The 12,549-nt window shown below is 40.3% G+C and overlaps 1 protein-coding gene across 2 annotated transcripts in view; it reads right to left on the bottom strand.

The window, feature by feature from the left end:
- The window catches only part of abat (4-aminobutyrate aminotransferase), a 174,267-nt gene that overhangs the window by 24,487 nt on the left and 137,231 nt on the right, over positions 1-12,549 (bottom strand). For both annotated transcript variants that reach the window (XM_072559591.1, XM_072559592.1), the window contains exons 8-10: positions 11,065-11,157; positions 8,176-8,238; positions 5,555-5,618 (exon numbers count right to left, since the gene is read on the bottom strand). In XM_072559591.1, coding sequence (XP_072415692.1) covers positions 5,555-5,618; positions 8,176-8,238; positions 11,065-11,157 — 220 coding nt within the window. The remainder of the gene's footprint in view (positions 1-5,554; positions 5,619-8,175; positions 8,239-11,064; positions 11,158-12,549) is intronic.

Below are 12,549 nucleotides of genomic sequence, written 5' to 3'. Positions count from 1 at the left end.
TTTCTAGCAAGAGAGAATTTCACCAAGTCCTCTTGACACTGCTATCGCTTAATTTCTGGGATTACTATTGAATCAGAAACTGAATTGACTAGGCATATAAATACTATGTTTATAATAGCAGATAAGTGGCTAGAATCCTGCAGAAAGCAACTCACCTTCTGTCTCCCCAAAGCTTATCCACTATCTAAAAGGCTGATGATCTATGGTGGAATACTCGCCACATTTCTGGATCCATGCTGTTTCCAACGGCACTCAAGCAACTTGACAGCATCCAGCTCAAAGCAGCCTGCTTGATTGCCACCACATCAACAAACATTCAATTCCTCTACCACTCAGAAATGTACCAACTACAAGATGCACTGCAGAAATTTTCCAAAACTTCTTACAAAGCACCTTCCCAACCCATGAGCACTTTCACCTTAACGGACAAGAATTACATGAGATAGATGAGAACATCGCCAATTGCAAATTCCCCTCCAAGCCACTCACCATCCTGACTTAGAAATATATTGCTCTTCCTTCATTGTTGCTGGGTCAAAATCCTGGAATTCCCCCCTAACAGCATTGTGGGTCTACCTACAGCACATGATCGGCAGTGGTTCAAGAAGTCAGCTCACCACCACCTTCTCAAGGGCAATAAGGATGGGCAATAAATCTCTTAATCCTAGTAAGAACTGATTATTTTGTCACACTAGATGACCATTCTGACAACTGAGAGGTGGACCGGTAGACCTCAATGACTACTGTTGAGACTACCGAATAACTAAAAGCAGATGTCAGACATTATGGCGTTCCTGACATTGTCAGGAGCAATAATGATCCTCAGTTCACAAGTGAAGAATTCAGTCATTTCCTGAAAGATTGGGAAATTCAACACCACACAGCATGGCTTAGAAAGGATGGACACTAGGAAATTGTTTCTGTCAGGCAGGGCTACTAGGACTCGTGGGCATGGCCTTACAACTAGAGGGGGGTCAATTTAGAATGGAAATGAGGAGACATTTCTTCAGCCAGAGAGTAGTGGGCCTGTGGAATTCAATGCCATGCTGCGCAGTGGAGGCCGGGATGTTAAATGTCTTCAAAGCAGAGATTGATAAATTCTTAATCTAGCAAAGAATTAAGGGATACGGGGATGAGCGAGTAAGTGGCATTGAAATACCCATCAGCCATGATTGAATGGTGGAGTGGACTTGACGGGCCAAATGGCCTTACTTCCACTCCTATTTCTTATGGTCTTATCATCTCCCCACTACCTCCACTCAACGGAAAGTTGAGACATCAGTGAAAATTGTCAAAGGAATCATAAAGATATTGAGCAGATGTATACAAGGCATCCTCAAATGGAGAAATACACATATTGAAAGTATGGAAAGTAATCTAGTACACACACTAACATCATGCTGCACACAAGCTATTCTTCCAATAGCAAAACAAAACCTACTGAATCCAGATGTAGTAACAAGTACGAGTGATAGACTCAAGGGTGCGATGGCAGCATGGCAAGTTACATTTTGACAAAATTGCTAAACCCATTGCCAATATTGAGTGTTGGAGAAATAATCAGGGCACAAATATTCAACAATCTCAACAAAAGCCAATTCTTATGTTAACTTGGCGCCTACACGGGGCAGCTGTCACCTCAATTATACGTTGTGGAAGTGAATGGCCAGAAAAACTGACAACTGCAATAGCAGGTGCAAAACAGCGAACTGCAGAAGCTGTTCCTCAGCTTGAGGCAGCTGATCAGTAAAAGGTGAATGCACCACCAATGCAGATAATACATCAAACATCAGACCAAGAGGTCTTCAAGAGCCCAACAATGGAAATAGAACAATAACAGTTATCACAGCAACAACAAATGACATGGAAATGAAACTCCCTGAACAAGCAACTTCACCAGATGAAAAGCCAATGAAAGCAACATGTATGTGTACCATTAAGAGACCAACACGATTTAAGGACTGTGTGCCGAATGTAAATGCAGTGACTTATGGAATTAACAAATTGCTAAAACATGAGAACAATACTGTGTATAATTGATAACTTGCATAACTAAAATATGAGGTAAAAACAATGACTGCAGATGCTGGAAACCAGATTCTGGATTAGTGGTGCTGGAAGAGCACAGCAGTTCAGGCAGCATCCGAGGAGCAGCAAAATCGACACTTCGGGCAAAAGCCCTTCATCAGGAATAAAGGCAGTGAGCCTGAAGCGTGGAGAGATAAGCTAGAGGAGGGTGGGGGTGGGGAGAAAGTAGCATAGAGTACAATGGGTGAGTGGGGGAGGGGATGAAGGTGATAGGTCAGGGAGGAGACGGTGGAGTAGATAGGTGGAAAAGGAGATAGGCAGGTCGGACAAGTCATGGGGACAGTGCTGAGCTGGAAGTTTGGAACTAGGGTGAGGTGGGGGAAGGGGAAATGAGGAAACTGTTGAAGTCCACATTGATGCCCTGGGGTTGAAGTGTTCCGAGGTGGAAGATGAGGCGTTCTTCCTCCAGGCGTCTGGTGGTGAGGGAGCGGCGGTGAAGGAAGCCCATGTACATGATAATGCATGCCAATATTTTTCTTTATTTGTAACAAATCAGGAATGTTTGGAATGAAATGCAATTATTTGTGAAATGCAATCCTAGTCTGAAGTCATGGGAAGTCTTACCACAAGATACACACACTGGAAGCAGACATCTTAAGCTTTACTTCAATCAAGTCCTCACGTTGAACTCACTGCTGTGTGAACACTTTAGACAAAACTAGTGTTTGCTTTTTAAAGGTCCAATATACCTTGCTTGAATTTGAATCTGTGCCCTACCTATAATTCTCAGGATCCCATATGTTTCAAGAATTTCTAAATCTGCTGTGTCATCTTCAATCACTTGTGCACTTTTTGATCATCTTTTCCTCCTCTCCTATTAAAACTGTGCACTTTAATTGACAATACCTTTCTCCATTCTTCTCAACAAACAGTGTCACTTCACTCTTATTAGCATTAAAGTTCATTGGTGATATGTGCATCCATTCCACCAGCATATGAGTCCTCTTGAAGTTTATTGTTATCTACCTTACAATAGCTCCATGTTTTGTGTCATTTTAGGAAGAAAGCTCACCCATTATCACTACACTGTAGTTGTTGCAGCTCTCTTCAATATCCCTGCATATTTGCCATTATCCTTTTCCCACTAATTGATGGCATATAGAATACACCCAGTGTAAAGGTATCTCAATTGTTTCCTAACTCTAACCAAACATATTCTGACACTGCCTTTTTAGGACATTCTCTCTCTCCAGCATTTTAATATTTTCCTTGATCAATACTTTCATCTTTCCTTGGTTTTCTATCTTTCCTGAATGTTCTGTGCTGGATTTTTAAGGAGAAGGGAAGACTGTGCAAATCTTTAGAAATGGTAGGTGGGACTTATATTTGGAAATCATGCCTTTAATTTCCAGTCAACATCTGCAGGAAAAATGTGCCAAGGCACATTTACACAGGCATGAATTTGATGGTTGCCTTGAAGTTGAGAGTTGAGATAGGACCCATTTCGGTAGTCATACGGGTCTTCATTGCAATGTAGGAGTTACAAATGATGGAGCAGATCTAAATGCTCTTGAAGAGTGGATAAGGTCTGCACAATTGTTATGATTGGAAGTATCTTTAAAGATCTTTAATGCTGGAGGCTGCATTAAGCTTCAGTCAATGTGATGATATCAGTCTTGGGTGGTGAACACAGGAGGTTTGCTCAAGATCCCAGTGGAGAGACATTTTCATATTCAATGTGCTCAGACCTGCTATTGTACACATCTGGAGCAGTGGAACTTGAACCTGCGCTTCCTAGATCAGAGGTGGGGACAATACTACAAGGCCACAAAACTTCTAAAATATTGTAATGCAGTATTTGGTACTTCCTAATTTAGACTCGTCAACAGCTGCTGTAAGTTAATATTTTCTAATCAACCTGTTCAGGGTTGTTAGTACGCACCATTAGAGTTGGTGGGACTTGAATGCAGGTCTCCTGGTTCAAATACAGGGACATTGCCATTGCACGACAAGAGCCCTCCTACCTTTTGTGAGATGTGGAAGTCACTAGCAAGGTTAGCATTTATTGCACATTCCTATTCACACTTGAAGAATCAACACATTGTCCTAAATCTGCGGTAGTATTTTCAAAGATATTTTCGAATCAACCTGTTCAAAGAAGTTACTACACACCACTGGAACAGATGGGATTTAAACACAAGCATCCTGGTTCAGAGGTAGCAACACTACCACTTTGCCACAAGAGACCAGTTTTAAAGTATTTCCACTGTTCTCCTAATAGACATCTGCCTCCACTAAGTTACATTAGAAGGTAAAGGTAACTTTGCCATACTTTGCCATACCAGACCACAGGGCTGCTCTCTCATTAGAGAGACACAATTGGTGGTGGTTTGACCTGAGGGTCAGCCCACCTCAGACAAGGGGAAAGGTTGAGGAGGAGAGTCCTTCATGGTAATCTTAGCCAGTGTAAGAATTGACCCCACTCTGTTGGCATTACTCTACATCACAAACCAGCTATCCAGCCAACTGAGCTAACCAACCCTAAATTCAAGGAAGCTAGTTGGTAAAAGATAGTACTGGAGCTAATCTTTACACAATTCAACATTAATTTGTAGTGTAAAGCATTACAAGCATCCACTTTTAAACGCAACTTTCAAGTTTCAGTGCTTGTCTCTTTATATCTGCTTAAAAAATTTTCAAATCAACTTGCTCAGAAATATGATTATACACTTCTGGATTGTACTTCTGGTACACATAACCACTGTACCACTGGTGGCCTGGAAGCATTTTAAATGTTTTTTTTCATTTTCATATCCAAAAGTGCTCTTGCATATAATTGAACATTTTTTTTGTTCCCATTACCAAACCATCCATGGTATTTTTTTCATCTATTAACCACTATCAGTAAATTGAATAATTCCAATTGAATAATTTACATGCAAAGCCCATTAAGGGGCAAATCATCAGGATTGTGCACAGTTTGCTCTCCCTACCTCAGGGAGGATATATCTGCCATAGAGAGAGTGCAGTGGAGGTTCACTCAGTTGGCACCGAAGCTGGCAGGACTGTCCCATGAAGAGAGATTGGTTCATATAGGCTTGTATTAACTAGAATTTAGAAGAATGTGATGGAAGTAGTTTGAAGCATGCAAAATTGTAACAGGGCTAGACAGACTAGTGAAAGGGAGGAAGTTTCCTCTAATAGGGGAGTCTAGAACCAGGAATCAGTCTCAGGATACTGAATATGCCATTTAGGGCTGAGATGATGAAATATTTCTTCACTCAAAAGGTGATCAGCCTATGGAATTTGCTACCACAGAAGGCTGTGGAGACCGGTGACCAATTACATTTAAGAAAGAGATTGATACATTTTTGGAAATGAAAGGCACCAGTTGATATGGAGAGAAAGCGTTGAGATATGGAGTCAGCCAGGATGATATTGAATGGCAAAGTAAGTTCCAAAAGACAAATGGCCTACTCCTGACCATAGTTTCTTTGTAGTTTTAATTTAACAGCATTTTCCTTACCAAATGTTCTTCCATGAAAACCGCCCATGAAGGATAGAATAGTTATGTCAGGACTACCAGGTGCCTGAAGAAAGAAGCAGCAAGATTAGATATGTATCACCACTAGGTGACACTGTTTCACATGACACCTGAATGGTCTGGTTTTTGGCTCGTTACATCCTTTTCAATGTATTCATTGCAAATCCAATAACATATGAGTTTATCAATCTATCTACTTTGACAATTACATACAGAAAAGAAACCGGGGATATTTCCACTTTGAAGGACTGAGGAAAAGGGATCTCAACTGATGCCAGAAAAAGAGGAAATGTCAATCACAACCCCTTTTCCCTCCCTTGTGGTCCAGTGATTTTCTACATTTTCAATTGCCAGCCTAACAGATTCATTGGTAGCATTATGCAACCAGGCTGAAAGTTTGGGAATTATTTTTCCTCCTAGACTTTCACTTGGTTCTACACATCTCACAATTCCTAACGGAACTAGGTTTAGAATGCAACCTGTTCACAGAGGTGCACCAGAAAGCTGATAACACTGAGTTGTCAGTAATATTCCCCCTTCAAAGGGAGTGAAGACATTGATCACTCTTCCTTCAGGAGAATACAAGTCCTTTGATCTGGTACAGGTGCCTGTAGAGGAAGAATGATCTACTCCCCTTTCTAGGCTGCAGGCAAACCCAACAGGTTTACTGCTCAGTCTTGCTGGAGGGAGAGTGTCCTGCCTGTCGAATACCAGTGGTGGTGCAATAAGGCCCTCAATGGTTTCAGGGGCTGAACTAACCCTCATCCTTCCTGCCTGAAGTTTGACTTGGGGCCAGTTGGAAAGGTGGTGGTTTCTCTACTCCACACCCTCTCCCCCACCCACCATAAAACCACAAGCCCCACCTGGAAACTCAGATTTGAGGGTTGGTGGGGCAAGAGTTCACTCTACATTTTGCCCATTGTACTATTCTACAGTATGAGGCAAGTAGCCCATTTATTAGTTTCTATATTCCAAAAGGAGACAGCTATATCTTCAATTAGCATAAGTCTAATGACCGGGTCATTATCAATTTATTTTTAACGAATGTACAGTGAATTAATGGACACTACTACAACAGTAGAGTTAGAGGCACAGACCATTCAGAGTAGGGGTGTTGTAGTTTGGGACAGGAGAAGATTCTCATGCCAAAAGAGAAAATGCTGGAAAATCTCAGCAGGTCTGGCAGCATCTGTAAGGACAGAAACGAGCTGACATTTCAAGTCTAACCGATCCTTTGTTAAAGCTAAAAAAAGGGAGAAATAGGGAGGTATTTATACCAGGCTAAGAGAAGGTGAGTCATGGCTCCAGAAGCAAAGGTAGCAAAAAAGAGGTGATAATGACAGTGCATAGAGAGATTATAGGGAGATTAGGAGCTGTAAATGACCAAGGCTGAAGCCAGTGCTATGTGACAAAATATGGGGGGGATGGGTGAAGCAGAGGCAAAAATGGAAAATGGGGAGAAGGGTAGCAAAGGGGGAAGAAGAGAGGAAAAAGGTGATGAGAGAGTGGGGAGCGAGAGAAAGAGAGATAATCAAGAAATAAGAGGTACAGAACAGTGAAAAAAAATTTTTTAAAAAGTAAATGAAATAAAATTACGGAGCAGAATGAAAACAGAGGGGTCGAGATGGGATAATCATCTGAAGTTGTTGAAGTCAATGTTGAGATCGGCAGGCTATAATGTGCCTAGTCGGAAGATGAGATGCTGTTCCTCCAGTTTGCGTTGAGCTTCATTGGAACATTGCAGCAGGCCAAGGAAGGTTCTCGTGGTTTGGAAGGATTCAGGCTTTGGAAGGATTTAAACATCAGGATGAAAATTTTAGTTTTGAAGTCTTGGAATGTTAGGGGCTGACGTAGGTCAGCAATCACTTGGGATGGTGGATTTGAGGGATTTGTTGTGGGATAAAATATTGATAACAGTGCTGAGATTGGAAGGGCACCAGCAGTTCAAAGGAATAGTCAAAATACAAAATATCCAGCAGAATCATCACAGTGTAAATTAGGATAAATAGACAAGGTGAGAGGGGAAAGATATAAAACGGACCTAAGGGGGAACTTTTTCATACAGAGAATGGTGCGTTTATGGAATGAGCTACCAGAGGAAGTGGTGGAGGCTGGTACAATTACAGCATTTAAAAGACATCTGGATGGGTATATGAATAGGAATGTTTTAGAGGGATATGGGCCAAGTGCTGGCAAATGGGACTAGATTAGTTTAGGATATCCGGTCAGCATGGACGAGTTGGACTGAAGGGTCTGTTTCCCTGCTGTACATCTCTATGACGCTTTGACTCTGAGGAAAAATTTATAGGCCTACATTTGTTCACATGCACAATCAATGAAAGTCTTGAATTTGTGCCATTTCTCATGATTGTTCAGATGTATTGAACAAAAAAAGACCAAAGACACTGGAAAATACACACCAGGAAAGCAACAAATAATGTTTAATAAGGCAGTTGTACAGCTGGAATGAAACACCTATTTACTTAGTTTTTCTAGTGGAGAGTATAACAAAAACAAAATGAAAAAAAAATCAGCTACCAGCTTTAAGGAGTTGGCATGAAAGGAACATTAAAGTTGAATATCCTCAGACCTTAAGCACTTACCTTGTTGACCATACAAGAATCCAGCTCTTCCTTTGTGTGTATAGCGTTCCCTCTTTCTTTGTTCTACAGAGCAAAAGGAAAATGATACCTAATGACTCATTTATCTTCTGCATTGGAGGGTCTGTCAGAGCAGACTATTAACAGTGTATTCCAGATGTTACATTTGTTGAGAACTGCCTAAAGAGGTAACAGTGATGGAGCTGCTATACAAAAGCTTTGTCTTTTGCTGTGTCAACTGCCATTTTTGATTTTAAATGGGTTGAAAGGTCAGTACAAGCCAATGATACAAGTTCTTAAATGCTACCTCCATAAACCTTTCTCACTCACTAAGAAAGTTTCACCGACCACAGATCAAATCATTTTCAAGATTGTAACTTGTAGTGTGATAAAGTAGATGTGGTTTACTTGGACACTCAGAATGGTTTGGATAAAGTCCCAGATAAGAGATTAGCATATAAAATTAAAGTGCATGGGCTAGCTTATTGACATGGATGGAAAACTGGTTGGTGTACAGGAAAATCTGAGAGGTAGCCAGTGACGAGTGGGTACCGCTGTGCTTGGACTCACTATATATATATATATTATTCACAATATATATATTAATCAATTAGATGAGGGAACTAAATGCAATATCTACAAAATATTGCAGATGGGTGGAAGGGTTAGCTGTGAGGAGGATGCAGAGATGTTCTAATGTGATTTGGCGAAGTTGAGTGAATGGGCAAATGCATGGCAGATGTAGTATAATGTGGATAAATGTGGGACTATTCATTTTGGGAGCAAAAAAACAGGAATGCAGATTATTATCTGAATGGCAATAGATTGGGCAAGTGGGAGGTGCAATGAAACCTGGGTGTGCTTATACACCAATCACTGAAAGTAAACATGTAGATGCAGCAGGTGGTGAAAAAAGCAAGTTGTATATTGACCTTATTAGTCAAAGATTTGAGTCCAGGAACAGAAATGTCTTGCTGCAAATGTATAGAGTGTTGGTGCAACCACACCTGAAGTATTATGTGCAATTCTGGTCTCCTTATCTGAGAAAAGATGCTCTGGCTATGAATGAAATGCATTGAAGGTTTACTGAATCCTCAGATGGCAGGATTGCCGTATGAAGAAAGACTGGATCAGTTAGGACAATATTCACTGGACTTGAGAAGAATGATGGGAGAATCTCAAAACACCTTTCAAATTTTAACAGAACTGGAGGGGGTGGATGTTCCCAATGACTAGAGATTACAGAGCCAGAAGTCACAGTCTGGTAAGCCATTTAGAACTGAGAATACAGAAACTTCTTCACCCAGAGAGAGGTGATGCTGTGGTACTTTCTGCCAGAAAATGGTTGAAGCCAAAACATGAAATGTTTTCAAGAAGGAAATAGATATTGGTTTTATGGTTAAACGGGTGTAAAACTATGGGATGACTAGCCTTGATCACACTAATGGTGGAGCAGGATCAATGGGCCAAATGGCCTACTCCTGTTCCTATTTTCTAAGTATATTCTGGATTATGATTTTCAAGTGACTCTAGGAGTTTATCAGAAGGTAGGCAATGTGTCTATATTTCTATTGATTCTTACATTTCTAAAGCAAATGGACACAATTTAATACAAAATAATTAGTGTCCTTTCTATCATCCGATGACCAATAAGTGTAATGTTTTCTTCTCTCCACACTATTCTGTAAATCATGAAATCAATTAATGACATGATCAATGCATATCTGTTATTGATCAGGATTTCACAACTTTATTAGAATGTATTTTGGAACGTGAATTGAATTTTCTGGTGAGATGTTGGGAAATGACATATTTTATTGCTTTTGACATAGATTCAGCATCAAGTATATTTAGCGCAGATAATACATGACCAGGTCCAGAATAAAGCTCCTTCAATTCCAGTTTCAACAAAGGAACTGCATATTCTTAATAGTGCTTCCATTTTTTCAAACCACAATGTGCTGGAAATACTCAGCAGGTCAGGCAGCTTCTTTAAAGAGAGAAACAGTATTAATGTATCAGTTTAATGACCTTTCTTCAGAACAGGAAACAGGTGTAACAGTTTCTAACAGAATTCAGAGGTGGGAAAAAAGTGTTGGGGGTGGGTGTGGATAGGGTGAAGACAGCATTACATGGAGGTTCTGTGCTAGAGTGAAAGGCAGACAAGATAAAATGACTGAAGGGATAATGGTGGAAAATGAAAGAAGATGGTAATTGATCAAGTGACAAAATTAAAGATGAATGTAAAGGCAGTGCAAATAGCAATAGAAAAAAATCATTATCCAAAACCATTGCACAAAAATGTGGGGACAATGAAGATGTAATTTTATGTTTCTCTCACTGATGATGCTTAAAGTCTTTTGCTCAAATGATGGTGTTACTCACTTTGTGTTGGATTGTAGCTGCTCAATCTCATTTTATTTAGGACCATTAAAATCAACAGAGTGGAAGCTTTCATCTCAGTCAGTGCTATATTCAAGCACAATTTACCAAACTTCAAAACCAGAACTAATTTAATGAGCAGAATTAAGCTGTTCACTATTGAAATGTTCTAACAAAACACGCAGATAGTTTTTGAAACAGAATCCCTCTCCACCACCCCCCATGGTTCTATGAGTTGCTCCTCTGTAACCAGCTACCTTCGATAAATGAAACTCCATTTTCACCTTGAAGATATCCATCGGCCCGTCCAAAATCTTGTCAGAATCCAGAATGTGATCTTTATTTTTAATGATGGCTCACTGCATAATTTTCACTACATTGTCAAAATGCCAAACAGGGGTTGTCAAAATGATTCTTTCAGTACTTCTGTATGATGCAGTTGCAAGTGTATTAACATACTGCCTTTACATGGACAAATTTTGAAAATAAAGTGGCAATTTTTTGACTTACTCGATACCAGATGCAAGCTGCTTTGAAGGCGTTCTCATTGGAACAGGAGCCACATGACATAGTTTGTACCTGCTTCAAACCTTTTGGAGCGACCTGTTTAGGAACAAAATTTGGGCCTCAATAATAATATATTCACCATGGTTGTGCATCCACGAAATCCCAATAGTCTGAAACAATTTAAAGACAGTCATCTTAGGCATAGCTTTCCACTTAGGTGCTTTGCCTCATAGCACACTAGTTTTCACTGGTATCGGTGTTGGTTCTGGTGGAGGCTTATATGTATTTTTGAAAAAATTGTTATGAAATCCAGGTTCCTAATGACTCTGATTTACTCTGCATTAGCAATGCAATTTTCCAAATGAAATAAAACCTGCAGCAAGTGAATCCTTGGTGTACAGAGTCTATTGTAGCATGGTAACAGGTAACAAAGACTGAATCACATCTCAGGATTATGGTAACACTTTAAAACTTGGCACTATCCAGCACAGTCTCAAAATTGGTGGTGCTGGCTCATCAAAATGTTGGTTAAAGGGATCTCTTGTTAAAGGGAGCATGTTTAATAGGTCCAGTAGGATAAACAATGTCCGTGGGCATTCTAGTCTCAAACCTGAGATGTTTTCTTTTCATAGTTAATAGACAAATAGCAAAGGCATCGAACAATCTTGAAAAATTTGTTAGTTATATTTTTGGCTACTGCCATTAGTGACAAAATAGGTACCAAAATAATCAGTACATGAGCAGCAAACCCAAGCCTGTGTTTCCTTCAATCCCCCACCCTCTCTCACTGGCTTCTTCGTCTCTTGGGAGCCAGGATCTGACAGAGAGGCCAGCACTGGGTGATTTGCAGCACAGAAGTGCTGCCTTTAACTATTTAAATAGCATTTCAATTTTGTTACAGGCCTATGGTTGAATAATAAAAACACTCTTGAGCAGAATCCAAGTAGTTTTTCATACATAACTCATGTGGACTTCAATTTTAATTGCCCAGCAACATTACCTTTTCTTGCTAAAGCAACAAAATACAGTAGTCCAGATTTGGAAATGCCAGCTGGTAGAAAGTTCGGGTAGGTCCAGTGTTGGATAACACAAATACTACTGTATTCAGAATTCCACATATTTTGGATTAGTTTTTTGTATCACCGATAGTCACAGGTGAGGTGCCGGAAGACTGGAGGTTGGCTAACGTGGTGCCACTCTTTAAGAAGGGTGGTAAGGGCAAGCACCAGTGAGCCTGATGTTAGTGTGGGGCAAATTGGAGGGAATCCTGAGGGAAAGGATGTACATGTATTTGGAAAGGCAACGACAGATTAGGGATAGTCAACATGGCTTTGTGCATGGGAAATCATGTCTCACAAACTTGATTGAACTTTTTGAAAAAGTAACAAAGAGGATCAATGAGGGCAGAGCGGTAGACGTGATCTATATGGACTTCAGTAAGGTGTTCGACAAGCTTCCCCATGGGAGACTGGTTAGCAAGGTTGGATC

This window comes from Chiloscyllium punctatum, chromosome 40 (genome assembly GCF_047496795.1).
Source record: "Chiloscyllium punctatum isolate Juve2018m chromosome 40, sChiPun1.3, whole genome shotgun sequence".
Taxonomy (NCBI): domain Eukaryota; kingdom Metazoa; phylum Chordata; class Chondrichthyes; order Orectolobiformes; family Hemiscylliidae; genus Chiloscyllium; species Chiloscyllium punctatum.
Note: the sequence above shows the minus strand (reverse complement) of the source record. Positions and strands in the feature narration are given on the sequence as shown.